We start from the raw sequence: 27827 nt of genomic DNA, 5'->3' as shown, positions 1-27827 counted from the left end.
GGGAGTAAAGTGAACTTAAAGTTTTTATTTGCTGCTACAATTTTAACAAAAAATCTTAATTGATTTGAATTGTACTTCCACTATATTTTTTTTTAAAAATAAAAAAAAGGAAATTGCCAATGATTATTTTATTTAGGCTCTGCATACAAATGAATAATTTACATAGAATATGAAATATTTCTTACAAAAATGCTAAGCTCTATCATAATCAGTATAATCATCATTGTTATAATCATTGTAAAACAAGTTTGGACGACGATTACGATTATTCAACTTCCTGTATTGTCCTTGACCATAGTAATCATATCCATCGTTATTATTTCTGTATCCACCTAATCCAAGACGGGGTTTTAAGTAACCGTTTTGCCTTCGTCTTTGTCCTTGCATCTGATTGTGTCCCATTAGCCCTATGTTCCTTTGCCCGTATATACCAGGTCTTGCCAATCTTTGATTCATGTTTCTTGGATAATAATCTCCTCTGTTCATACCATTTATGTCTCTTCCATAATGACCTCCATTATATCTGCTGTTTGGATTTCCACCTCCATAATAGCCTCCCGTATTTCTATTACTTGGTACATTTCTGTTTATGTTGACTTGGTTACCAACAGGATAACCGACAATGTCACCTTGTCTGTATGTGTCTTCGTACGGATAAGACAAAATGGTGGTGCAAAAGGTTGACAACCAAAGTATCAGCGTCTGAAAAAGAGTTAAACATTAATAAGTTTAACCTTATTAATGATGAAACTTTAAATTTTCCTTTCATTCTATAGGAACATGTGCAGCAGAATTTAGAACATGTACCAGGATCAACCTTTGCACTAGGAAACACTCTTAACAGTTAGGTTAAGGCAGGGTTTCTTAACCTGTGGTTCATGAACCCCTAAGGGGTCCATGAGTTATATTTTGGGGGTCCACTGACTGCTCCTAATTTTTAAAACGTTTGGAAGCCTGCCCATTGCTTGTAAAGCGAGTTATGGCAGCTATAATTCCGTTTGCTACAGTGTATATTTGCGAAGCGGAATTTTCCTCAATTGTGACAATAAAAACATAACATCGAAATCGATTGANGGGGGGGTGGGGGGTCCGTGACTTCTTAAAAATTTTTTTAAAGGGGTCCATTATATCAAAAAGGTTAAGGAACACTGGGTTAAGGGATAAAGGCTTCCGTCGCGATTGAAGCGCTTATTGAGAAATAATCTATTATTATTACTTTTTGGATTGTTTACTTTTATAAATATACGATAAAATGTTAAATTAGTATCTTGAATTGAAAGTAAACTTCAAACTATAGTTACTGTGAAAAAATTATGAGGGGAAAGTTGGAAAAAAACCGGTTCCTTGAGTTTTGGCTTTTTTTTCTTCCTAATCACCAACTGAATAAAAAGACTTAACTTTTTATTAAATGATAACTTAACTGTTAAGTCCCAATATTTAATGTGAAAACACTTTATCTTGGTGTGTAAATTATTTTTTCGAGGTATGCTAATACGGGGTCAGTAAAAACCGTTTGTACGTGGAAATAATTAAGAGGGGGAAATGCTTCTTTTCTACTTGAATGTTTATTTTTGGCATTAAATTAATAAAATGACCTATTATCACAAACATGCAGGTATTTAAAAAAAATCAAGGATCATAACTAAGTTTGAATCTGAATACGCATATATTTCTCTTATAAGGCCACAAAGAAAGTTCTCCTTTTTTCTTGTTGGCAACAAAAATTGAAATATCAAGCGGGTCAGCAGCCATAAGCATGAAAGCGTAAACATATTTGTTTTAAATTTCTGGCTTAAATTTATCTTCTCTCGTGGACAGCTGAAACAAACAAACAGATAAAAAGCTGAAACAAACTGAGCTATGAAGTTGAGAAGAATTGAAAGATTAAAAGCCAGTAGTTCATATGAACATACTAAGTTTCATTGAGAGCTTTAAGTCTTGAAATTCATAATAATGTTTTTAAAGGAGTCTTTTTTCTTTAATTGTATTAGTTTCTGAAAAGAAACATTAATGTATAGTTTCTGCAAACTGTTACTTATTGCATTTCATTTATTTTAATTTAAAATTTATTTCAGTAACTTATTGACTAAAAATTTAAATTTTCTAAAGAGGAATTAGTTTTAAAGATTTTATTTATTGATTTAAATTCTTAATATTTTAAGCTAGAACCCATTTCAAATGGATGTAACTTAAAAGCAAGAGCAGCAATCTTATGCTTTGCAATCTTCAGTGGTTGGAGAATCGTCTTCGATCAACGGGCAGAAACTACTGGTTTAATATGTTTGTAACTATTTATAAATAAGTTAGTTGATCATATTGCAGAACAGAAATCGCAAACAAAACTGTGAGAGCAGTAATGGCTCAGGGGACAGAGCGTGAGGGGACAGTCGATACAAATTCCGCATTCGGCTTGCACCGACCACAGTGTTAACATAAAATATCCCCAGTGGTAGACGGATCATGAGTTAGGCCATTGCCGCTAACGATGAGAGGTTTTCCTCTCCATGTAAAGTAAATTCGGGTTTCCTCCAAAAAGTCCGCTGCGAAGACAAATTTCTCCCAAAACTTGACTCAGAAGTTCCCTTGTCTTCTGGATTGGGTTCAAAATTACTACACTACGGCGTTGAACATAAGTAGTCGTTTACCCAAAAATTGGGTCGGTAGTTCAAAGACGGTTATAAAATAAAATAACCAAAAGTTGTTAATTCTCATAAATGTCAAAATGTTTGTTTAGTGATTGGAAAATAACACCAAAAGGTTTAAATTTCAATACCACAAAAAAAAGCACATAACATTCTATTTTAAGGTTCAGGTTTCGTTTGTACACTTTTGAATCGTTATTGGATATCATAGTCAAAACCATTTTATATTTCATTGATATTAATCAGTAAATTAATTTTCTAACAGTAGAATCAAAAATGACTACAAAGCAATCCTTGGGGTTCTGCGAGCAGCAGGGAGCGAAACCCCATAGTTTAAATGTAATACAATAAGTATTATTTTCCCTTATTCCATTATACAACACACAGAGCCATGGTGGTTAAGGAGCCTTCCTATGAGGTGAAACGGGTTTGATACGAATTCCGCACCGGCCAAAGTGCTGACGTAAAATATCCTCAGTGGTAGACGAACCATGGGTTAGAGTCCTCTTGCCGTCAGTTTAACCATGGGAGGTTTTCGTGGTTTTCTTCATGTAAAGCAAATGCATGTTAATTCCATCAAAATGTCCTCCACGAAGGCAAATTTCTTCCAATACTTGATTCAGGAGTTCCCTTGTCTTCTAGATTGGGTTCAAAATTACAAAGCTACGAATTTGAACATTAGTGGTCGTTTACGCAAAATCAGGTTGGCTGTTCAACAACGGTTATAAAAATAAAACTTCGATCGTACTTTCAGTAATTGCTGCAAGCTTCGTGCGCCAATCTTTTATAGTTGACCCATTGAATTCTTACTTTACTGAGATTTTGACAGCATTCTTTACTTCAGACTTAACTTGACTCTTAAGCTCCAAACTTTTTTTTTTCTTTTTTTTTTGTACGAACAGATTTCATACGACAACGCTATTTGGAACTAGGAACCATATTTCCAACTTGGTGCAAAACCCATTTTAATAGTTTATAATAAAAGCTGAAAGAGCTTGATGTATAATTTGTATAAATAAATCTTTATGTATTCAGAAACCATTGAGTAATTTCGATGGGGAAAATTTTTTTCTAAATATTGGCACTGACAGCAAAAAGCATATATTGACTTTCTATCCTTTCTAAATAACACGGCGACTGTTTACGATTAGTTTAATGTGATTTCGATGCGTGAGAGCTGTGAAAAGTGCTTGGTTCCAGTTTTATCCAACTCTCTAATTATGCCCAATTCTTTTTAACTAAACTTAAAAATCCGAGTATCTCAAGAGAGCACTTGACAGCAGTTATTTTCATGTTTAAACATTTACTATTAATGTGATAAACATGGCCAGGAAAGAATAACAAAACTTGTTTTACCAATATATTCTTTTATATTTAATGTGGGCACATAGGTTATTTACTCTTAAAATTATAAGCAAATGCAATATATTGGTGGTTTTATCTTCATTTTAAGTGCTGCAACATTAATGTACGCAAGTAATATAGAATTCATCAAAAATATTTACTGATATTAAAATTGCACTTACGTAGATACAATATTTCAAACATTTAATTTATGTTTTAAAGGGATAGTGATTATAATAAAAACTTTTACAAATTTACTTATATCTTTATTGGTAATTACATTTTTAAGATGGGTATCAACATTTTTTTTAAATATATTTTATCTTTATTTTGGAATAGCGAATGTGTAAAATATTCTTTTTTCAGTTTCATATTTCGCGCTTTATTTGCTGACGATTTTTTTATGTATCGTTTTCATAGTTTCAACATTAAAAAAGATGCAGCAAAACCATTTCATAGGTTCTAGGCTAATAAAAGGAAGTTTCTACGCACATGCGTCCCTCTCCTGAATAACTCCTGAACTGTTTGTGGTTCTGAAATTTGAACAGCGGGTGAAGAGTTGGGGGAGTTTTAAACTCTCAATCTCAAAAATCGCTTAAAATTTAGATCGTTTGGGTGAGACTATTGAAAAAAAAAAAATTTTCTTCATTCTTTTAGCATTAGCCATTTTTTAAATAAAACAATAGACGATTCTGCTTCATTTTTTTTTAAATATTAAGATAAATTTAATGAAGTTTGCCAACTTATAGGCTTATTTAATTTTTAAAAGAAAATTTCATTTCTTTAATGTTTAATAATTGGCTACGTCAGGCCAACATATATAGCATGTGAGGGTCTCGTCACAAAATTAGAATTGCCATAGTTATCTGATACGACGTGCTTACTTTTTTAATAGTTACGTTTTCGAAACGTGTTTTAATGAAATTAAATTATTTGAAAACAATGATTATTGGCTTAGTAAAAATAAGTTGTTAAAAAGTATTAATTTCACAGAAAATATGCAATAAATTTTCAGACAAGCAAATATAGACAATTTCTGACCTTATTATTACCGAAGCACCATTTTAAAGTTCGTTCTTTGCGTACCCTAACATTCATTCATAACAATATATTAACTCCTTATTCACCGCAATATAAAATCTTTTCTTAAAACTTTAGTTAGAAATATAAAATAGCAAAGATGAATGTTTTCATCTTCTTCTCACTGAAACATTATCTGTGGAATCCATTTCATTACATCAAATCAGAAAATATTTTTCGAATTTACCATTCCTCCGTGTATTTTTTAATAAGTAAATAAAATTTTTTAATTAAAATTAAATTAAATAATACCTAATAAGTGAATCACCATAAGCTGTTTTCTTATATGAATATGTTAGTGTAAGATAGTTTTTAAAATTGATTGAGCTTATCTACTACTTTTGAATTTTGATAAATTTGTCATTTCTCACTAAAGCATTCTTGTCTTAATGTATTAAAAAATTACAATTCACTCTTCTTTGGTTTTCATGAATAACATAAAATGATTATTTTACGTTATTCATGAAATCCACAGAAGACTGAATCATTTTACACAAAATGACTTTTTTAATTATTTTACCGTAAATATTAGCAAAAATTATTTTTTATTATAATGATCCAAATTTCTTTTAATAATAAAGCATAAATATTGAAAATAATATCTAGAAGTATTTTTGAAAAAAAAATTATGTAAGTAAAATGATCAAAATTTCTCAAAAAGTAATAATAATGATAATCAGCGTAGGAAGAGCAGCAAAAATGTGTAGTAAAGTAAAAACTTTCACTTTATTTCTAACATATCTAATTTTTTAAATCAGACCTGCCGGCTTTTTTTGGCTTTCTGCTGGAGATTTTTCCTAAATATTTAAAATTGTAGCAAATTTTTTTATTTTACATTTAATTAAAATGGTATTGATGCCTACGTCATTTAAAAAATTTATGATATCTTTAAAAGATTTGATACAACAAACAATTGAATAATTGTATGTGATGGTATGTTTAGTGTTGTCAAAATTTAACTACTTTTGCTTTTAATTTTTATTCCACTACCACTTAAAATATAGCAAAGAACTAGAACTTTTGGTTAGCAAATCAGCATATTTGATTAGTACTTCTTTTCATAGATTGATTCTGATTACCAATACTTAATAACAGTTTCAACATGTATTTACAAGTAAAATCTGAGAGAATTAAGTAAATTATAAACTTAATTAGAAAGCTTTCAGTATTCTTTGCTAATAAATTATCTACCACTATGTAATTTTCACCTGAGTAAAATACGGAACTGTACATATATTATAATTGTTAATATCTTGTAAAAAAACAGTGCAGTTTAAAATAGTTCTTATATATTGTTTTTTTTCGGGTAACTTAAAACATTGTAGAAATGTTAATCTCGTTTGCTGATTAAAACAATTAATTAATGTTTTAAAAATCGTCTGATTCTAAATTAAATTTTTGAACAGAAGTCTTATGAAAGTCTTAAAAATGTTTACTCACCAAGGAATTCATGCTTGCTCAATATCAATTCTTCTGCTTCTCAAATATTTATGAATTTAGGGAACTTTAAGTTCTACTTATATATGTTTGATCAGTAAAAACAGCTAAAACCAAACCTTGGACAGACAAAAGATCGTCTGGTGTCAATGCTCTTATGTTTATTGGACATTAGGAAAGTTAAATCTTTTGCACTTGACAATGAAAAGAAATCGAGTTGTTTGCAAACAATACGTTTTAACCTTCTGGAAGTCGTCATGAAAGCATACGTCTTTTGTAGTGTTCCAATTAGTGGAATGCTTTAGAAGTAGTTTGATAAAATATTCCATTAATTACAAACGGTTTTATTTTACTTGTAATTATTATTGCTTCGTCATTTAAAACGGGTACTAAAGATATTATCGTCTGCTCAGTTATTGCTAATTTTTAGGAAACATATTTTTTTTAATGATTGATAGAATAAACGTTTTCAGAGTTTAAAAAAAAATCGTAAAATCAGTTAACAAAGCACGATTTAACAGTAAGATAATTAAAGCGATTTCAACGTCCTCCCGCAATATTACTTAAAAGAATTTGAAGTCAGCAGATAAAAAATTAAGGTAAATTTTTTTTCCAAATTAGAAAATATTACATAATTTTTACGCTTTTAAAAACTAATTCTTGTCTTCATATTTTTGTTTCTGAAAGATGATCACTTTGTCATATTTAAAGACAAAGAAATCAAATCTTAAAAATCGTGTTGTTTTTTTCCAACTTATTGAGTTATTAATAGTAATGGCTTACAGAAGAATCACGCTATGTTGAATCCTTATTACTGTATATATTTACCATATTAATAATTATTTAGAATACATTGTGTATAAATTACATATATGTTATAAATGCATAATTGCAGTGTATTCTATGATTTTTCTCCTTTTCTTAATGCAAGATTAACCGTTGTTATTTTGCAGCAATGCATATACACATTGCACATGACAAGCACGCACTGGAAATATTGCTGTCAATTCTTTGGAATTTAGGGACATTATTTGTTAAATAAAATTTTAAAATCATGTTTAAAATATTTCATTATTTTAATTGACTTTATTATGATTGGTAAGTTAAAAAAATCTATAAATAACATGAACAACTTGAATAACATGATATATTTAAGAATAATGTGGTATAAAATAGTTTGAGATTTAAAAAAAAAATATTCATTCCTCTTTACCTATCTAAGTTGGCCATTAACGAAGTGCAATTGATCAGCTCACATTGAGTTTCAGTTTATATATATTATAATTATTAACAGAGTTTGGTCTCTCGAAAACATCCTAGATATGAAATGGTTTTTAATGCTAGCTTTTTTTTCACATTCGTCTCTTTTTCAGCCCTGGCAGTAGTTTAACCCCTTCGGGACAGGCGATTCATAAAAGCAGTCATACATAATCAGGATGGAAAAAAAATTAATTAAATGTGTTCATTGCTAATTTGACAGACTTATCTTGTTTTTACTTTAATTAATATTAGTCCGAAGTGTAACGATGTAATATTTATTTTGAACTAAATGTAGTGGTGAATTAAATAATTGACAGTGACTATAATACTTCTTTTTCAAAACTGAAACTTATTTATTTACTTTTTAGATTTGAATAATTATGTTGTAACTATTAATAATTCGTGCTAAGCATTATATATTCTAAAAAAGCAAGAAATTAAATAGTTTTACTGTCAGTCTTTTCCCGTTTTAGGAAAATTACAGCCGTTTTTTACCCATTCCAAAGTATTGTTGAGAAAATGCAATATTTTACTATGTAAAAAGATGTAGGGCATTTATTACTAATTTGACGTTTTCTAGCGTTGGATCCTTCTTTATTTTCAAAGTATTAGTATTACAAAAATGTAATTTTAGATCAAAATATACATATTTGCGCATTAATTTACTATGCTGTACAGTCACTTTATGCTCTAGGACTCAATCTTAAAGTTTCGGGGGGGGGAGTGACCTCAAATATGCTTAATAATTTGTGCAGATGATATTTTTAATTATAAAAAGAAATCACAAAAATCTACTTTATCTAAATAAACATGCAGTAATCAAAAGTTTGGACGCCTTGATGTAAGCTTCTTTTCACTCTAGCGTTAACAAAATAGACCACAGAAAAAGTTTCCTTTCTCCCAGCAACCCTAATAGCTAAAAAAAGTCACCTAAATGAAATAGTTATATCTCGGTACCATAGTTACCTCTACGAGTCCAGACGAATGGCTCTAGGGGAATTCTTACTTTAGTCGAACTATACAACTCTGATAGCACAAACCATTTAAAACGATATAGGGCGCTGCAGATTGTTACAGCATCTACTGATTATTCTTCATCATAGTTTTCTTTTTATAAAGCTAGCTAACAAAACAAATTGCTGAGACTCCTTTTTTTAAATATCTCTAAATTTGCTCCGAATAAATATTAAATAGCTGAATTGAATGTTCTCCGCAAAATACAGAAGTCATTTTTTTTCCCTTCTGTTATTAGATTACACGCTTAACTGTAAGTGATTTATTCCATGTTTTCAGCACCATGGTACAAAATTCTACTTAAATTTGAACAACATGAATTTTTTATATATAAAAACCTTATATTTGCTAATTTTGGTACATAGCTGTTAGTTTTGTCTTTGTATCTCATTTTTTATAATACTAGCTAATGTATAATATCTAGAAAATGTTAGCTTTTTATGAGGATTGTGCTGCGGATTCACTTCCTAAACTCTGCTACTGGAGTTACGACTAAAGAAAATTTGACCGCAAAGTGTAGCAAGCTGACATGTTTGGTAAGTTACCTTTTCTTACTGATTAGTTTCTTTGTTGATGTTCTTTAACAAAAGTTAAAGCACTTCTGAAATTGCTAATTGTTGACCAAGAGAATTAGGGCAGTTAAGGTTTCACAATTTCGAGATAGACCCATCATATTAACAACGTAGCCCCCATTGCACACCAGCCGCTTTTACGTGTTAGACAAGCTGGGTATGCTTCAAGAATAATGACGATTCTTAACCACTGTGCAACACAAAAGTATTTTTTAGACATATTCAATATGCAAGGTAATAAAATTTTATTGGCCTAATCAGTTTAAATGCTTGCTGATTCTTTTTTTATAAATATTTTTTTAAGAAGAAGTGCTGCAATTGTATTTGCTACTGGGTTTTAATGTAAAATTTAACTTATATTAAATTTTTCATAAGTTATGCCTGTTTATCTATAACAGTGCATCAATAATACTGTATTGATGCTCACTAAGAGCGGTTTTGACTCAGGGGATAGAGCACTCGCCTCCCAATGAGGTGACTTGGGTTCGAATTCCGCTCCCAGCCTGCACTGACCGCAATGCTGACAACGGCCACAATAAGCCCCGTAACACCTCATTGGAAGGCGAATGCTCTATTCGCTGAGCCCCCAAGGCTCAACTCTTGGTATTTACAATAATAATACAGTACAAATTGAGCATTGCATTTTATTGAGAATAAAAAGGCATGAATGAATGGAGATTAATATTCCTCGCCTTCATCTTCCCCTCCATCATTAGAGTCCAAACCGACTTCTTCGTAATCTTTTTCAAGAGCTGCCATGTCTTCTCTAGCTTCGGAAAACTCTCCTTCTTCCATACCCTCACCAACGTACCAGTGGACGAAGGCTCGCTTGGCGTACATGAGATCGAACTTGTGATCGAGTCTTGCCCATGCTTCAGCAATGGCAGTTGTGTTGGACAGCATGCACACGGCTCGTGGAACTTTGGCCAAGTCACCACCAGGTACGACTGTCGGAGGCTGATAGTTGATACCAACCTGAAAATAACAAATTTACACTGTCTAGTTTTTTTTGTTTGTTTTTTTTTCAATTTTGAAGTATGTATTTTGATGCTTATTGCTGTGTCGTATCATTTTTATTTCTCTACTGATAAGATGGAAACCAAAATAATTTAAATAATAAATCAGGTCAGTTTTATTTACTTACTTGCTCCTGATGTGAATATTTTAATGTGATTTCCCACTTTGTTGAGAGAACGTTTGATGCTTACGATTTTTTGGACTACATATTTTCGCAGTGGTGTATTATGTTGCTCATTAAACCAGAATAAAATAATTCATTTCAAAGCATTTTCGACTGATCTTTATCTCCTTAATTGTTTTACTTATAAATAGTCAGTGTTTAGTTGACAGAATAGATCAGTTAAGGATATAGTAAACTACTAATATCATCGATGTCTATTTTACAAGTCATCGATATTCTATTGAAATTACTTGCAAATTATTGATAGCACGCAAAACAATGATATTCATATTGTCTATTAAAATAAATGTTTATTTTGTTAACATTATTTCTCCAAAAAATTATTCCAATTTTATGAGATTTTGTTTAACTGAACCAGGCATTAAAGGAACATGAATGTGTTTTGTTTCTTAAAAGTCAACATTTACTGTCTGATCGAAAAGAGAAATGAGGATTTGAGATTCACAATGAGGATTTTTATTGTTATCCTAGGCCACTAGCTCAAAGGAAGTTCGCTTCCTCTTGTTTTCCACTGGCGCCATCTACGACCAAGAATTAGATTTCTGCTACACACATATGTCATAACCCGCTTATAGGGCTGACCCATTCATACATCCATTTATTCATCCACAGATCGTAGTTTGATCTGAATCAGAGAACGATCAATCACTAATTCAGTACCCCCCAGAGGCATGATTTGTTATGGAAACATAGAGGACCTTGTGACCTGAAATATTTAACGTGCACCAGTCACCATTTACTACGCGTGAAGTCTTTGGCCTGCTGGGATCGAACTCTCGACCTCTTGGACATGAGTCCAACTATCAACCAGTCTGTCCCGGCCATAATGAGGATTCAAACGAAGAAACCGATATTTCACGAAAGGAATTGCATGTTCCCAGTTGTGTGGAAATGAATTAATTAATCTGATGGAGTATCTATTAAAGTGTATCACAAAATAAATATGAATTACCTTGAAACCAGTTGGACACCAATCTACGAATTGAATGGATCGTTTTGTTTTGATGGCAGCAATGGCGGCATTTACGTCTTTAGGAACGACGTCACCTCTGTAAAGCATGCAACAAGCCATGTACTTTCCGTGTCTGGGATCGCATTTCACCATCTGATTGGCTGGTTCAAAACATGCGTTTGTTATCTCGGCAACGCTCAGTTGTTCGTGGTAAGCTTTTTCAGAAGATATCACAGGTGCGTACGTTACAAGTGGAAAATGAATTCTATAAAAGAACATATTTTTCAATTAATATCTTAAACTGAAAAAGAACATATTTTTAAATTGATGTCCGACATCAAAAGAAACATATTTCTATTATAACGCAACTAAATATTTCAAATAAATATCTTTTATTTAAATAACTATCTCATAGCCAGCACTAAATAACACATTTCTAAATTTGTGTCTAACATTAAAAAAGATATATTTATGAATTACTATTTAGGGGGACATTGAACGTTCTAAACAAAAAAGTGCAATTTTTATTTGATCATTTTCAAATCAACAGAATAGTGGTAGCATTAATAAAAGTCTGTGCGCAATGATTTAGAGAAAATGATAATTAGTTTTTTAAAGTTATAGCTAAAAGCATGGTTTTTAATTGTTGATAATTAAAAAGTTTCTTGCGAACGAATTTTAATTTTTTCTCATTAAATTTTTACCTAAATACGTTGCTTATAGGTAGTTAAATAAATTTAAGTAGTTATGATACCCATATAAAAATTAAACGTACTTATAGGCATTAAATTTTTAATCTGTCACTAAAAATTACTTGCCTCAATTATGTTTGTTAATTGCTGAAAAATTAAATTAAGTCATTGAGTTTAAAATTAAACAAAATACATTGAAGAGCATTTGATTTTTTTCATAACAATAAAATAAAAGCTGGTGCGCAAGAAAGTTTTTGAAGTTGTGAGAACATTAAAAAATTCCATTACTAGAAGAAAAAGCAACTTTGTCAGCAAGAACTACATATTGATGTATGGACCTTTCATAAATTCATAATCTTATAACAAGTAAAGGAAAACTCCGATTTAAACGCGGTTTCTTGCATATTACTAAGTGAAATGTGGATCTTTTAATATCTCATAAACCAACTAATGGATTTTTGAAGGATTTGTCTAGCTCTAAAAGTCCACTGTCCCCCCCCCCCTTTTTTTATGTGTAATGCTGATTTAACCTCTAAGGGAACCGTGTTCCGAATTAATCTCACACCAAAAGTACACTCTCGAAAAATTCTATGACCGAACCATAATACCGCTACTCTAAACCGTACTATCGAGAAATTTGATCCAACCTTAATAAGGAGATAAACTGGAGATCAAGTTAATAAAAACTGATTACAAGTAATTTGCACGATAATATGCATTTAGATTGCGAAAAATTTGAATGTTTCTAAGCAATCCGAACTTTTTAACAGCATCAAAATGAATTGTTACAATCGTGTTAATAGGGAGTGATTAGTCTTACCTTGGATAGGGCACTAAATTTGTCTGGAACTCGGTGAGATCGACATTCAGTGCACCGTCAAATCGGAGGGATGCTGTAATGGATGATACTATCTGACTGATGAGACGATTGAGATTGGTGTACGTTGGTCTTTCGATGTCCAAGTTTCGTCGGCAAATGTCATAAATGGCCTCGTTGTCAACCATAAAGGCACAATCGGAATGCTCCAGTGTGGTATGAGTGGTTAGAATAGAATTGTAAGGCTCTACAACAGCAGTAGACACCTAAAATAAAAATATGGCACTCTGTTTATCGTTATTTAATGAAATCCAAAATATCGTTACGGAGAAATCTTCAGAAGAAGGCACTGGCCCACATTGGGCTGTCTGGCCAACTATGAAGATGAACATAAACACTCATGAACATCAAACTGTGGTGGAATCAAGGGTGATTTTACGGGAACATTATAATGTTCCCGATATAATGTACATTTTTTAGATTCCTATAAAAAGTTTGTTCTAAGGAAAAACACCCTGATAGTTATAGACATAAATATCTATATAGGAAAGAAAACAAATAAGTTAACTATTATTAATAAAATTATAGAGATGTCAGAGTCTGCGAGTGAACTGGAATGACTGGTTTACTTACATTAAATTAATTACCGTAATATTGCGTTTGTTAATGGCAGCTAAGCGTTTACATTATTTCCCTTTAATACGAAACGGTGTTAGTGAAAAATCGAAATTCTATCCTGATTTTGTTTTGTAAGTTACTAAAAAAATTTTTCAAAGTTATTTTATTGTTTTCTAAATTATTGTTGTTTTTTTTTTAAATTTTTTATGACCATATCTGAGTAACGAAGTATGTTGAGAGATACGTAAGGAAGAATTAACTACCCCGCAAGTTCGCAGCAAAATTAATGCTGATATTTTTATTCAATTCTAAACTGACAATCAAAATACACGCTTTTCTCGGAAATACGGAATGTAATATTTCAACTAAGCGAACCGACTAAACTAAATAAAAAAAGTAGTAAGGTAATGACTACTCTATTTCCTAGTAATTAATCTACTAGTAACAGATTGATCATTGATGCCTTTTTAATTGGTAGGCATGTGAAGTGATGCCAGCTTAAACAGCTGTGTGCCTAAATGAAACTTAAATTGTTATTTGGGTAAAGAAAATCTTCATTACAACTATTTTGTCGCATGATATAGTCGCAATAGTTGCAGCTATTGACGCAACAGATATTATCATATTTTCTTAAATAATTAAGAAAAATTGAGTTAAAGTGAGGAATACTGCCCTTTGATTTAGCAAAAATCTCCAACCAATGTAACCTTTATTTTTTAGATATGTTTATTATAAGAATATTCGTTTTTGGATTACATTTTTGAAAAGCAATCTGGAAACATAAAGGGTGGTGTTTACATAACACCCAATATCATTAGTAAAATGTCTAATGCGTAAGCCTTGTTGTTAAACAAATAAATAAAATTAATAGCCCGTTCAGCTGAGTAAAAGGAGAACTTTGACTTAACTTTTTTTTCACCGTCTATAGATAATCGATAGAAAATAGTCGATAGAAATGTAAAATTAGAACTTGTGCCGACACATGATGAGTAGTCTTCTTCAGACAGAAAAGGAATTCTACTTGTTCCGTATTAAAATACCAGAAATTACGTAGAACAATTTCCATTTTTTTTCTTCAAATAACTATTTTATATTTTGTAATATTTATTGTTTTATTTTATTCATTAGAAAGTGTTCGGTTACTTTTAATTCCTAAGAGAGTTCAATATTTTAATTCCAATTCAGAAAATTTTAAAAATATTTTCTACCTTTACCTTTTTGGCCGTGAATTATGAATATGACAGATAAAAAAAAATCAATGACTGGATTCCATGTAAGTATTTTAAATATGAAATTGTATAACATTCTACCAATATTCCCTATTTTTAAAATTTTTTAACAGCGAATTCTGCGAATGCGTCAGTTAAAATTATAAAAATGAGGAATATAGAGTAATGTGAGGTAGGTAGGTCTTTTATTTACGTCGCAATAGAACTGCACAATGGGCTATTGGCGACGGTCTGGGAAACATCCCTGAGGACGAACCGGAGACATGCCATCACAATTTTCATCCTCTGCAGAGGGGATGGTTCCTCCGCTTCGGCAGCCCAACAACCTACGCTCGAAGTTGAGGACTTTACTGTAGAACAGTTTAACGAGGATTGATACGCCGCCCCCTCGGTCCCTGCACAGGCTGATCAAAGTGGTCATCCACCCGTCTACTGACCAGTGATGCTTAACTTCTTTGTTCTACCGGGAACCGTGTCTTTACGATCAGTCCACTGCGGTACTAGAGTAATGTAAAGATGTCTTCTAATACTAGGGTGCTAGGACCGAAATGGTTAAAATGTAAAATTTGTTAACTACGCTTAAAAAAGCATTTCAAAGTGAATAAAATGAATCAAAATATATTCCACATATTAATTAGTTAATTAACCCCTCGCACTATTTTTACGAGTTTGACTCGTGATGAAAATTTTATGCCAAACTTGAATATCACAAGTTAGGCTCGTTGTTTAATTTCATGTCAAATGCGAATATCACGAGTGTGGCTCTTAATCGACATTTCGGGCCAAACATGAATATCGCAAGCCCTACTCTTGGTCTTAATCTCGGGTTAAAACAGAACATCTGAATGGGCTCTTATCTCTTCTTTATATGAATAGGTATTTTAAATCTCGTCTCCTAATGTCTTATCCTCTATCTGTCTTGTTGTCTTTTCGCGAACATTCGGGTGCATATGTTAGGAATAGCTTGTTGCGAATTTCAGCGTAGTCCAACGGATTTATAAGTAAGTAAATTGTGCGTACCCATCATTCTATATAAGTTAACACAAGTATAAGCGTCTGAAGAGGACCATTAACGATGGTGTTTCAGTAATAATATGCCGAAGACAGATAATATTACAGCCTGTAACAATACATTCAATAAAATTATTACCTGTGGAGCTGGATAAATGGAGAACTCGAGCTTAGATTTTTTTCCGTAGTCAACAGATAGCCTTTCCATCAAAAGAGATGTGAAACCAGAACCAGTACCGCCGCCAAAGCTGTGGAAAATTAGAAATCCTTGAAGACCGGTACATTGGTCGGCTAGTTTACGAATCCGGTCCAATACTAAATCGACGATTTCTTTTCCGATTGTATAGTGGCCTCTTGCGTAATTGTTAGCTGCATCTTCTTTTCCGGAAATGAGTTGTTCTGGATGATATAGTTGACGATAACCTCCTGTTCGAACTTCGTCTGAAATGAGAAAAAAATTCTCAATTATTGTTAGCAATAAAAGGAGTACTTAAACAGTTTAACGTCCAACCACAAAAAGTGGTCTATGCATGAAAAACAACTAAACGAAACACCAACGGAACGTACTTTAACTGCAACTTGGCGAACATTATCCATGTAGATAAGTATCATTGTAGATAAATAGTTCTGTAGATGAATAACATATTTCTCATCCGATCTGATATACTCATCTTTTATCAACTAATTATCATCCTCACTTATACAGCTGTCTAAGCTGATGTCACGTCACTTACCTGTCCACTGGAAATCCATCAATAACCAATCAGTCACAGAGGAACCAATAAGAATACGTTTCTATTGCGATGGGAATACGAATCTTCCAATAGGAATAATGCAAATAACTAGTTGCCATTCTCAACCTCAAAGTTATGACAATTGATTTATTTCATTCAGTAATATAGTTCAGCCTCTGGTTTAGATATGATTCACTGTAATGTGAGATAAACTAATACCCCCTTAATATTGCACATTCATTGACCCTTTGAGCTCGATCTATTGCATATTCATTGACCTATTATTAATTAACATTTTCTTGAGGGAACTAAGTAATAACAATACTTTTTCTTGAGATCTTTATCATTATGACATGAATGCTATTTTACAACACATTACTTTACACAAAAAAGTGAATTAGTCCGCTCATGTATTACATCTAAGTTAATCTTGAATATTCTCTATTCTATATTAAAACAGATTTCAAAATTTAAATTTATTTTTCGGCATCTGCGTTACACAATTTCGCGATGAGTTATTTCCCCCTACTCAAACTTAAATAATATTTAAGTATTATTGTTTTTACTTTCCTTTATATCAACTGTTCATTGCAAAAACAAACAGAATGAGTACTTTTAAATGTAAAAGTAAGTGTATTTCAGCCCACATTGACCCGCCTTAAGGTGAACTAGACATAACCTTGAAGAAAAAATGTATAATTTCTTTGCGGAATGGGAAAGACAAAAATCAATTATGTCAGTTGTCAACGCAATTTGAGTCACTGACGGAATAAAGTTTAAATACTTCTAGAACAGCCGTTTACGAAAGTAATTTCTCTTCCTTCGATTGAAAAAAAAAGCCTTAATTTTCATGAATATTTCCTTCATATTAGAATGAGTACTTACCAACCACAGTTGGCTCGAGATCTACAAAAACGGCTCTTGGAACGTGCTTTCCAGCTCCGGTCTCACTGAAGAAAGTATTGAATGAGTCATCTCCAGTACCTACGGCTTTGTCGCTAGGCATGTTGCCATCAGCTTGGATTCCATGTTCCAAACAGTACAATTCCCAGCATGCATTGCCAATTTGAACTCCAGCCTGACCAATGTGAACACTGATGCACTCTCGCTAAGAATAGAAAAATAAATGCTGTTCAAGAATACTTCATTTATAACATGTTATTTCAGTTTCTGTTTTCAAATATACGTTATTAAATAATTAATCTGCGAGTTTAGGTTTTAAATTCTGGATAAACGGTAGCATTCAGGGTCCCCCCACAGGATTTTGAAAAATTAACAGTAATAAAGAAAGAGATATATCTAGAGCATTTCTGTGTTCATCACTATATGTTTTTTTAATGAATATAAAATTCAGTTCTGCTTTCGAAAACTCGTAGGAACCCTCTGCATATACAGTTACGAAATTGAATATGATTGCATAGTTATCAATTTGCGTGGTCGTTTGAAAAGATTTCGCAAACTGGTCCTAAAAAAATAATTAAAGCAGGAAGAATTTGCAAAAAATTAGGTTTCCTCGCCAATATTTAAAAGCATAACAGTCCAATTATGGAACTTATAGAGGGATGCCCACTGCACTACTTTCTGATAAAAAAAAAATTATAAAGTATTTTGTATTAAGCACTAAAATTTTCACTAAAATTTTGTATTAAGCACTAAAATTTTGTATTAAGCACTAAAATTATAATTAAGCACTAAAATTTTCAGAATTTTGAAAACTTATTAAAATTCTCATTAAGAGACAAGCTGATAGAAGTGGCCTTTCATATTCATGTTAAATTTATTTTTATGGACAAATTCAGTTTTCTTTTAATTTAATGGACGAAGAAATTTTTTTGATAATAATATTATAATTGAAATACTTTTGGACTAGGGTGCCACAATTTGTAATAGTTTAGGAACTTTAGACTTCAAATTTAAGCATAAAATTTAATATTAATTTAATGCTCTATTGAAACGCTGAGGTACCCATTTTGTGGAACATGAATCTTCATCAAATTTTGATTTCAGGAGGTGACTAAAGAATGATAGAGAAAGTTTTAAAAACTTTTGAGCTTTAACAAATGAGAAATTTTTTATAATTAGCCGCCACGTTTAGTTTTAAAAAAAATATCAAATAACCCTAGCAACAATTTTTCTTGGCCTCAGTTGAGCTGAAAATTGGCTCCATATTAGTCCTAGAAGAACATGTATGGAAGGACCAATATTAGGATGTCTAGATTTTTTTTAAATATTGGTCAATATAAACCGATATTGGCAAAATAATGGGTATAAAATATCGGGTGAATCTGATAATTCTATATAGGACCGATATTGGTTGTAAAATTTTGAGGGAATCGGCAAATTCTATATAGGGCCAATTATCGGAAAAATAATGGCCCTTCAAATTTTAGAATAAGCCAATATTCATGAATATTGGCTTAATGAGAGCCCAAGTTATTTTGCTGCTAGAAAAGTGCTAAGAATAAAGTAAGACAGTTCTTTATTTTTTCTAGTATTTTTTTCTTCTTTTTTTTAAAAAAAAAGAACGTGTTGTTAAAAAACTGGGGAGCATTGGTACTCAATGATAAACGCAAGGTTCGTAGGTCCTTATAATACTTAAAGTGTACTACCGAAATCACAAAGAGAAGTATTTTAATAAGATTATATTTATCATAACATTTAAGATATATTCACCACAACATTGAATAAATATGTCAAGATACGAAATTATAGGTTTTGAAATTTTAAAGTGAAAGCTAATAAAAACAAATTAATAACTTCTTTTTTACAGTGTTGATATCATTTTTTTTAAATTTTATTTAAGGAAACAGGAATTACGATAACATTAATTTCATAGGCATTTTATTTTAACTGTATATAATTAAAGCAAAAATATTTTTTTTTGAAAGTCAACTTCTAATCATATAAATAAGTGGGGTACGCTTGCGTCCATATCATTCTTTGTTAATATAGGGTAAAAAAAGAAAACATATTGTTTCAAGAGAAACAATTTGTATCTAATTTAATGTTTTTGCAAGTTTTTGTTCTGTTATTTAAAGTTTCATATGCAATGCCTTATATATACCGTGAGGTATATTTCAAGGATTTACTCTAACACTGTCCCACCCAACAATTTTTTTTCCTCACAATTTTACAATGTATCCTACGCAATTCACCTACACATTTTATTACCTTTCTACAAACACCCCCCACTTGTTTCGCGATCCGGTTTTTGGAGCGTCCATTTATTTAACCTGTGTTTCTGAGTCAACTTTTTCTTCCATCTCCATAAATGGTAACACTCACGTGAACCTAGACTTCATTTATCCTTCCAGCCGATTAAACCTTGGGTCACGTCACTTTTTTAGGCCACACGCTGTGACACCTGATTTCACGGCAGGTAACAAGGATCAACCATCAATCGCCATACTTATGAGGCAAAAAGTGTTTTTTGGGTATGATGACACTGATCTCTTTTTTTTTTGTCACGTTTTTTGGGAATTTTATTGCTTGACAAAGTACGGAAATAATTGCTATAACTTTTCATTTGAGGGATTCACTCCATAAAATTGAATGGGGTTAGCTAGGGGTATATTCTTCACACTCCCCTTGCCTCTCTCTGTCTTTATAGTTAAAAGAGAATAAAAAAACTGTGTCGTCAGTCACTATGTATATATATATATNTATATATATATATATATATATAATAACACAGAGAAACAAGGAAAAAAAATTAAATAAATGAATAAAATTAAAAAAAAAGATAGAAAGGATTTGAAATGAAAGAAAAAGAAGAAGGAGAAAAAATTTATTTTCATACACCTTGGGGAAAATAATTTTTAATATTCTTACAATTTGTCTAGAAGTTTTCAACGGATAGTGTATTTGCCTCGCCAAAAATTTTTTTTAACGGCGAATTAACAATTAACTTCTATTAGCAGTTAACTTTCCATAATTAATGTTTTTTCCTCTATTAACTTCAAAGAATTAACTTCTATTTGCAAATTAAAAATATTTATTTTTCGTTTTCTTTCATCGTTAATATTTTTTTCTATTCATAAACTCCAGTTGGTTTATAAAAAATGAAAAATAAAAATTCATTTCTATAAAGAAATGCTTTAAAATAAATATAATAACTTTTCAAGCTTTAATATTTTACTCGAACATTATACAAGTAGTAAAACAATTTTCAATATTTTATGATTAAAGAAAACTACTTATAGTTAATATATGTAGTTTATTGATATAATAATGATTCAATATAAAATTATTATGCAATATATTACAAAGAATTTTCTGATACGAAGTTTCTTTATGGTAATTAAAATTTACTACATGTAGAGGAATATAATGGATCAGAAAATTCATTCTTTTTATAAATTTTTAAGTCAAGAGTGTTTATGAACTTGAAACATTCTGTCTTCAACACAGTTACCTATTATTACTTATTATACCTCAGAGGCGACATTGATCAAAATGTTAGAAAAAAATTTTCTTTCTTGGTTTATTTCTCGAAAAATCAAATTTAAATAATTTCTGGTGACTGCTACGCAGATGTTTCCAAAACTTGATTTGTAATTACAATCAAATTAAATAAAGGTGTGGTTCAGTTAATATTACTACCTGTAGTGAAACACAACTTAAAATAATAGTATTTGTCAACGCTTTGATAAAAAGCAGAGGTCAACACCCAGAAGTTGTAGGATGAATAATAGTATACAAAAAGAATTTCAGCTCAGAAGAAAGTTAATTATGCGAACATTGCAATAAGAATTAAGGTCGTTTGTCCATTTAACTAACAAGTGAACAGAGCATTGAAAGGAATCTTATTGAAAAGAAAAGAACTAAAGTTTATTATGTTCTTCAAGGTAATAATAAATAAATTAGTAAAAATTCTTTTTTATATGCAAATAAATACATTTGAAAGAGAAAGGTATAAAAAATAAGTGAAAAGAATATATATATTATAAGTAATACTAAGTAATGTTATTTTTTTCTGTTTAATTTTTAAATTCACAAAAAGTTTGCTACTAAAGGAAAAAATTATAAATAAATAAAGGGAAATCAACAATAAGTTTTAAGTGCATTTATTACATTGTATAGAAATATATGGAAATGTCTTTATTTGCAAATAATTTTTTTGTTTTTACTACACATAACAGACACATTTATACGTTTTACTTTTTTTTAAAAATTAAAATTTCGTGGTAAAATAGAGAAATTTTAAGAACACAATATATTTTAAGAGCATATTTTGCAAATAAATTTCAGATGTAAAATTAAAAACGGCTAGTTCCATTGATTTTATAACAGTCAAAGTTATTATTAACTCCAATAAAAATGAACTAGTGGAAAGGTTATATTCTTAACTGGTAATTGTTAAGATTTTCTACACTTTTATGTTAATGGAAAAAAAAGGAAAGTGATTGTAAAGTTGATTAATAAATTTCAGTCGAAGTTAAAAGGTTAAATAATTTAGCAAAAAACCTGCTTCTATGTCTTTTCTTTCTTTTTAAAAAAAAGAAAAGAAGAAAAAAAAATTTATTAAAATTTGGTTAATATGGACATCAGTTTAATAGACTTACAAGATTACAAGATATCTTCTACAAACAAGTGTTTTATGTTACTTTTTGAATTAAATTATCAAATTTACAAAACTAAGAAACTTGCACTAAAACATAAATTTTGCTACCACTTAGGAAAAAAAATTTCCCCACAAACAAAAGAAAGCAATGGCATCTCTGTGCAAATAATATTTGAAAATTCTCCTTAAGTATCTTCATAAAANTATATATATACAGTCTATTTTTAATTCTTCAAAATTCAACAATAAAATCAAAATATTTAAGTTATTTTTGGCAAATTTTTAATAAAATTACGACCACAATTTAAAATTTAATTACTGGGGACAAAGTTTAAGATTTATTAAAGTTCCATAAAACGCAACACTATAATTTTAAAAATAGGGCCCCTTGCAAGACGCAAGTTGCTTTGTCTATGATTTTATGCAAAATTTAAACAAGAAATAATAATAACAAGATACTTTTATTCGTAGTCAGTTTCAATCAATGTAAAGACTCACAAAAGAATATAACTTGGGTAATGAAAGTTTTTTGAATAATAAATTCGCAATAACTTTCTTATTTGCTACTGAAAAATCGGTAAAAAAAGGTTTTAACTTTTTTAATACAACATGAAAATTCTATTTTTTCGTTAGCATGAACGTTAAACACAAAATCCCTTTTGCTAAAAAGAATATATTTTAAAAAAATCATTGTTACACATAGCATAGAAAAGTACATCAGTGCCTTTAATTAAAAAATTAAAAATTTACTATTGTTTTGAATACTGAGTTGTTTTAACACATACTACCAATAAAAACTAAAATAATCCTCGAAAAAATATTTATTTCCGAATGTTTACGGTTTATAAACAAAATTAAAACTTACTATATTGGAAATCTAGAATTTTATTTTAACCAAAAATCTATATAAAGAGCGAAAGAAATTTTGGGAACTAAGGAGAAGTAGAAACTCCACGCACGTGTATTTAAAACTATAAATTAAAGACAAAATAAAAATAATAAAAAGTGAAGAGGAAAACGTGACATTTAGCAATATTTTGAGTAATTTTTTTTAAAAAAAACATGTTTTTTTAAAGAACTGCAGAATTAAAAATATTATTTCTCAGGATAATATTAACTCTTGCACTCTAAATGAAAATAAGATAACTGCTATTTATCTGACCTTTTTATTTAAATAGAATTAATAAAAAAATAAATTTATTGTCCACTTTTCAAAGTTAAAATATTATGAACACTCTATAAACTCACCATATTGTAAGACTAGAAGTACTTTTCAATAAAGAAAATGTAGAAAGAAGTGGTGTTCGCAAGCTCTAGGAGAAGTAAAGGCTCCAAGCACGAACTATTAACTGATTTTTAGGGCAGATCGGGGAGTCACTTATAGAATAGGCTAACTCCCCACGCTTACATCCTACGCGCCTACTTTTCACTGGTCGAAAAAGGACAGATCAATGAGACGATCCTTCACAACACCCTCGACTTCTTTCTTTTTTTGTTACTAATCATCCTTTTTTAACTGATTATGGTTAAAAGGTTTAAAATATATCGTCTTTCTCAGCTTCAAAAAATAGTTCGAATAGCTTATTCATCTTCTATGCACCTGCATTCTTTTTTCATCACAAACAATTGTTCAAAAATTTTTTCCAGGAAAATTTGATTTGAAGTTTTGAAAACACCACTTAAAATTTCGATGTAACTGGTGAAATTACAGTGGGTGTCGATTTGTAGAATCACTGGAATCATCACGTTTCCAATTATTCACATGATAACATCTTATTTTATATTATAAGCTCACCCAGTTCTAAATTGACGGCTAACAATGGTTAACTTCGTAACATTGTCATTTTGAACCCAACCCAGAAGTCACAAGAACTACTGGATCAAGCATTTTTTCTTATTTTATATTATATCCGTCGTTGAACAGCCGACCCCATTTTTCGGTTTGCGACTACTAATGTTCAACTCCGTAGCCTTGTCGTTTTGAACCCAATCTAGTAGACAAGCAAACTCCTGATCAGTACCCCCAGAGATATTGACTTGTTATGAGAACATGGTGGACTTTGTGACTCGACAGATTTATCGGCCGGCTGGGATCGGACCCACGAACTCTTGGACATGGGCCCAGTGCCCTACCCACCAGGCTATCCCGGTTGGATCAAGCATTAGCTGGAGCTAAAGCTGGTAAAGCTGGATCAAGCATTGGTACAAACTAGCCTTCGGGGAGGACTTTTTGAAGGAACTAACCAGCTTTAGCGTTACTAGAGAAAAACCAAAGGGTCGGTGCGAGCCGGGAGTGGAATTTATTTCAACGCGTCATCACTTATATTCGAACCTGGGTCACCTCATTAGGAGGTGAACACTTTATCCCTCGAGCCACCACGGCTCTTACGTGATAACTTTTTATACAGTCTACCTACGTTGAACAGTCTACCTAATTATGAGTTTGCGACAACCAATGTTTATCTTCTTAGTCTTGTAATTATGAGCCTAATTTAGAAGACTAGGGATCTCCTCGATTAAGTATTGGAAGAAATTTGCCTTTGTATAGGACTTTTTGATGGAACTAACCCGCACTTGCGTTACATGGAAAGGAAAACCACTAAAACCTCTCACGGTTAGTCTGACTGTAAGGGGACTCTAACCCATTATCCGTCTATCACTCAGGGTGCTTTTACGTCATCACTGTGGTCGGCGTGAGCCGGGTGCGGACTTCATATCGACCAGCCATTTCTGGGATTCTAACCTGGATCACGTCATTGGGAGGAGAACGATTTATTCCCTGAACCCACGACTGTTCTTATATGATAGCATTAAAATTTCTTCTGTTATCAGACTCACTATCACCGGTAACTAAGCAACTCATCGAAATTTTGTAACAGTGAGAAAGAGCCTTAAGTTGGTGGGTCAGAAATACCCAGTTCAATATTTTTATAACTGCTTAAATAAAATATCAGGTGACGATTCTTTTTATCATAATAATTGAATGACTAATAGGTATTTTCTTTACTCTTACAGGCAGATGATTTTTGTTAGATTGAGGAAGAATCAAATGCTGCTTCCTGATCACCTTTTAATGAAGATCAGCGAAGTACATAATTTGTTTAGTTCACTGGTAAACAGCAATGATTTTTTATCACTTTTGCCTACATTAAGGAATCAAGAAAGTGGACTTAGTGCTTACTGACATTGAATTTGAATTAAAATAGTTGTACTAATTTGAGTTAAAATTTCTAGTCAACAGTTAAACGTTATAAATTTACATCAATTTACTTCGATGAATTCTTTTACTATAGCTTCGGAAATTTTTTTTTTTTTCCTTTTCTCCCGCATGTGAATTTTTTGGACGGATCTAAGATATTTTCGAGACGTTGATTTCAAACCAGCAATCTGCTGCAGTTTTTATGCAATTCAATAATAATACTCCTAACAAGAGGTTTTTTTAATTTATTCAAGTGCTCCCACTTCTCTGCTACGTATGGAGGGTAGGCAGAAGGCGATAATGCATTTCAGTTTATGATGCGATACGTTATGGTCTTAGGTATATGCATAGATATAAAGGCAGAAAGATCAATCACTCGACCAAACGGACGTCACGGTGAACGTTGACAACACTGGTCTAGTAACCAGTTTGTACTCTATATCCACGCCCTCTAGTGAACTGCGGTTTTTGTTTATTGCAGCTGTACATAATTTGTTCTTTTTTTATTTGATTTATATAAGTTGTAATGATTAATAATAATTGATAACATTTAGTTTCTTTGCCAGAAAAATCTGAAATTCGCAAATTTTATGAAATTTTTTTTTCAGATTTTTTTAAAGATTTATAATTTTTAAATTTTAAAATTAAAAAAAAAAAAAAAAACTAGTATGTTCTTAAAATTAATTCTCTATATCATTCTGAAATTCAAATATTTGAAATGAAATAAAACNCAAAATCTTGGCTGATTTCAATGTGCTGTTGGATGTTGTCCGCCATTGCTTCTGTGGTTAACGTCACGTTGTAATCCAACTGCAGTTAAGTTGGACGGCAATTGTAGTTCAAGATGAGCGTACGATGACGTATACTATCAAACTGACAAATGGACCAATCAGAGGTTAGCGCTGATTTCCAGCTGACGGCGTCCTGTCCTAAGAAACCAGGCCTTTAGACTGCTGATTCTTCTACAATTAACGTCGCAGGTTGCGAAGTTTAGCTTCTTCCGCGCGGAGGGACTCCACGCACTATTTTTTTTTATCACTTTTGCCCCTACATTAAAGAATCAAGGAAGAAAGTGGACTTAGTGCTTACTAACATTGAATTTGAATTAAAATAGTTATACTAATTTTTGTTAAAATCTCTAGTCAACAGTTAAACGTTATAAATTTGCATCAATTTACTTCGATGAATTCTTTTACTATAGCTTCGGAAATTTTTTTTTTTTTTCCTTTTCTCCCGCATGTGAAGTTTTTGGACGGATCTAAGATATTTTCGAGACGTTGATTTCAAACCAGCAATCTGCTGCAGTTTTTATGCAATTCAATAATAATACTCCTAACAAGAGTTTTTTTTAATTTATTCAAGTGCTCCCACTTCTCTGCTTTCTCTGCTACGTATGGAGGGTAGGCAGAAGGCGATAATGCATTTCAGTTTATGATGCGATACGTTATGGTCATAGGTATATGTATGCATGTAAACCTATAGGTTCTCTTATAAACTTGAATATTTAGACAAAAAAGAATTAACTAAACTTAAAAAAAAAAGAAACATTTTGAAAAAAAAATTTTAGCTTTTCGAGCAAACTAATTTCTGATTTGAAATCCCCACAACTGAATTAGATAAGATAAAATACTTGTGTAAATGCAACTCGAAATGCCCTAAAAAACTGAGAAAATACTGCCTAATTTTTAATGATAAGTGATATTAGGTTTGAAGAATCAGCAGTTTATTCGAATCAAAGCCTTCAGATACCGTTGGAAACATATTAAACTGTAGTAAATTTCTGACATCCCTACAACGTCGCATTTTTCATATTCCAATGGTTTAACGAGTGGTAATAAAGTTTAGTTAAAAAATATAATTCTGTTTATTACATTCAAAAACATAGAAGTGTCTTGTTACTAGTATATTAGGGTAGTCAGTCATGTTTTGTTTTTCCAAGAAAGAAATTTAAGAATGAAATAATTGAGCTATTAGTTTTGGGGAAAAAATAACTGTCAAGTTTGTTTGCCAAGCGGCTGTAATGGGTAAACAAAGCTTGTAGCAGTCATAGAAAATAAAAAAAATCCATAACAAACTTATCATAAATCTTTAAATGACCGACCACAAACATTGTAATGATGTAAAAACAGCCTCTACAAAGAAATTACTATAGTTTAAACCAAGAGGATATTTTTTTTTGTGTAACCTACCCTCTCAGTTTCAAAAATGAACCTTGCTTTGACTTCAGATCCAATTATAAATATAGAGTTATAATAAACCGGGATTATACATTTTTATAATAATTTATAAATAATTATAAAGATATTTATATGAACCGGGTTCGAATCCCAGAGATGGCGGATCGATACGAATTCCACACACACCTCGCACCGACCACAGCGCTGCTGATGTAAAATATCCTCAGTGGTAGACGGATCATGGGTTGGAGTTCCCTTGCCGTCAGGCTAACTGTAGGAGGTTTC

At 31.3% G+C, this 27827-nt stretch overlaps 2 protein-coding genes across 2 annotated transcripts; both read right to left on the bottom strand.

The window, feature by feature from the left end:
• Positions 1-120: 120 nt before the first annotated feature.
• LOC107441210 (translation initiation factor IF-2) lies at positions 121-6722 on the bottom strand. Its single transcript, XM_016054383.3, has 2 exons — positions 6507-6722; positions 121-702 (listed from the first exon to the last, which is right to left on the bottom strand). The coding sequence occupies exons 1-2, from the start codon at positions 6516-6518 to the stop codon at positions 193-195; spliced, it is 522 nt and encodes a 173-aa protein (XP_015909869.1). The 5' UTR covers positions 6519-6722; the 3' UTR covers positions 121-192.
• Positions 6723-9977: 3255 nt separating this feature from the next.
• Positions 9978-23608, bottom strand: LOC107441194 (tubulin alpha-1B chain). The gene is made up of 6 exons (XM_021144536.3): positions 23415-23608; positions 17489-17711; positions 16009-16310; positions 13015-13277; positions 11503-11767; positions 9978-10324 (listed from the first exon to the last, which is right to left on the bottom strand). Exons 1-6 carry the CDS (start codon positions 23415-23417, stop codon positions 10028-10030), a joined length of 1353 nt encoding a protein of 450 aa, XP_021000195.1. The 5' UTR covers positions 23418-23608; the 3' UTR covers positions 9978-10027.
• Between the last annotated feature and the right edge of the window lie 4219 nt (positions 23609-27827).

The sequence above is a fragment of the Parasteatoda tepidariorum genome, chromosome 4 (assembly GCF_043381705.1).
Source record: "Parasteatoda tepidariorum isolate YZ-2023 chromosome 4, CAS_Ptep_4.0, whole genome shotgun sequence".
In the NCBI taxonomy this organism is placed as follows: domain Eukaryota; kingdom Metazoa; phylum Arthropoda; class Arachnida; order Araneae; family Theridiidae; genus Parasteatoda; species Parasteatoda tepidariorum.
This window is presented reverse-complemented; position numbering and strand designations above follow the sequence as displayed.

Bases quoted from the DNA above. Each gene is read 5' to 3' on its own strand.
- LOC107441194 (XM_021144536.3), bottom strand. The intron at 16,311-17,488 runs GTAAGTACTCAT...TTCTCATTTCAG, and splicing joins TCTCGAGCCAACTGTGGTTG to ACGAAGTTCGAACAGGAGGT. The intron at 13,278-16,008 runs GTAATAATTTTA...TTTTTATTTTAG, and splicing joins CCATTTATCCAGCTCCACAG to GTGTCTACTGCTGTTGTAGA.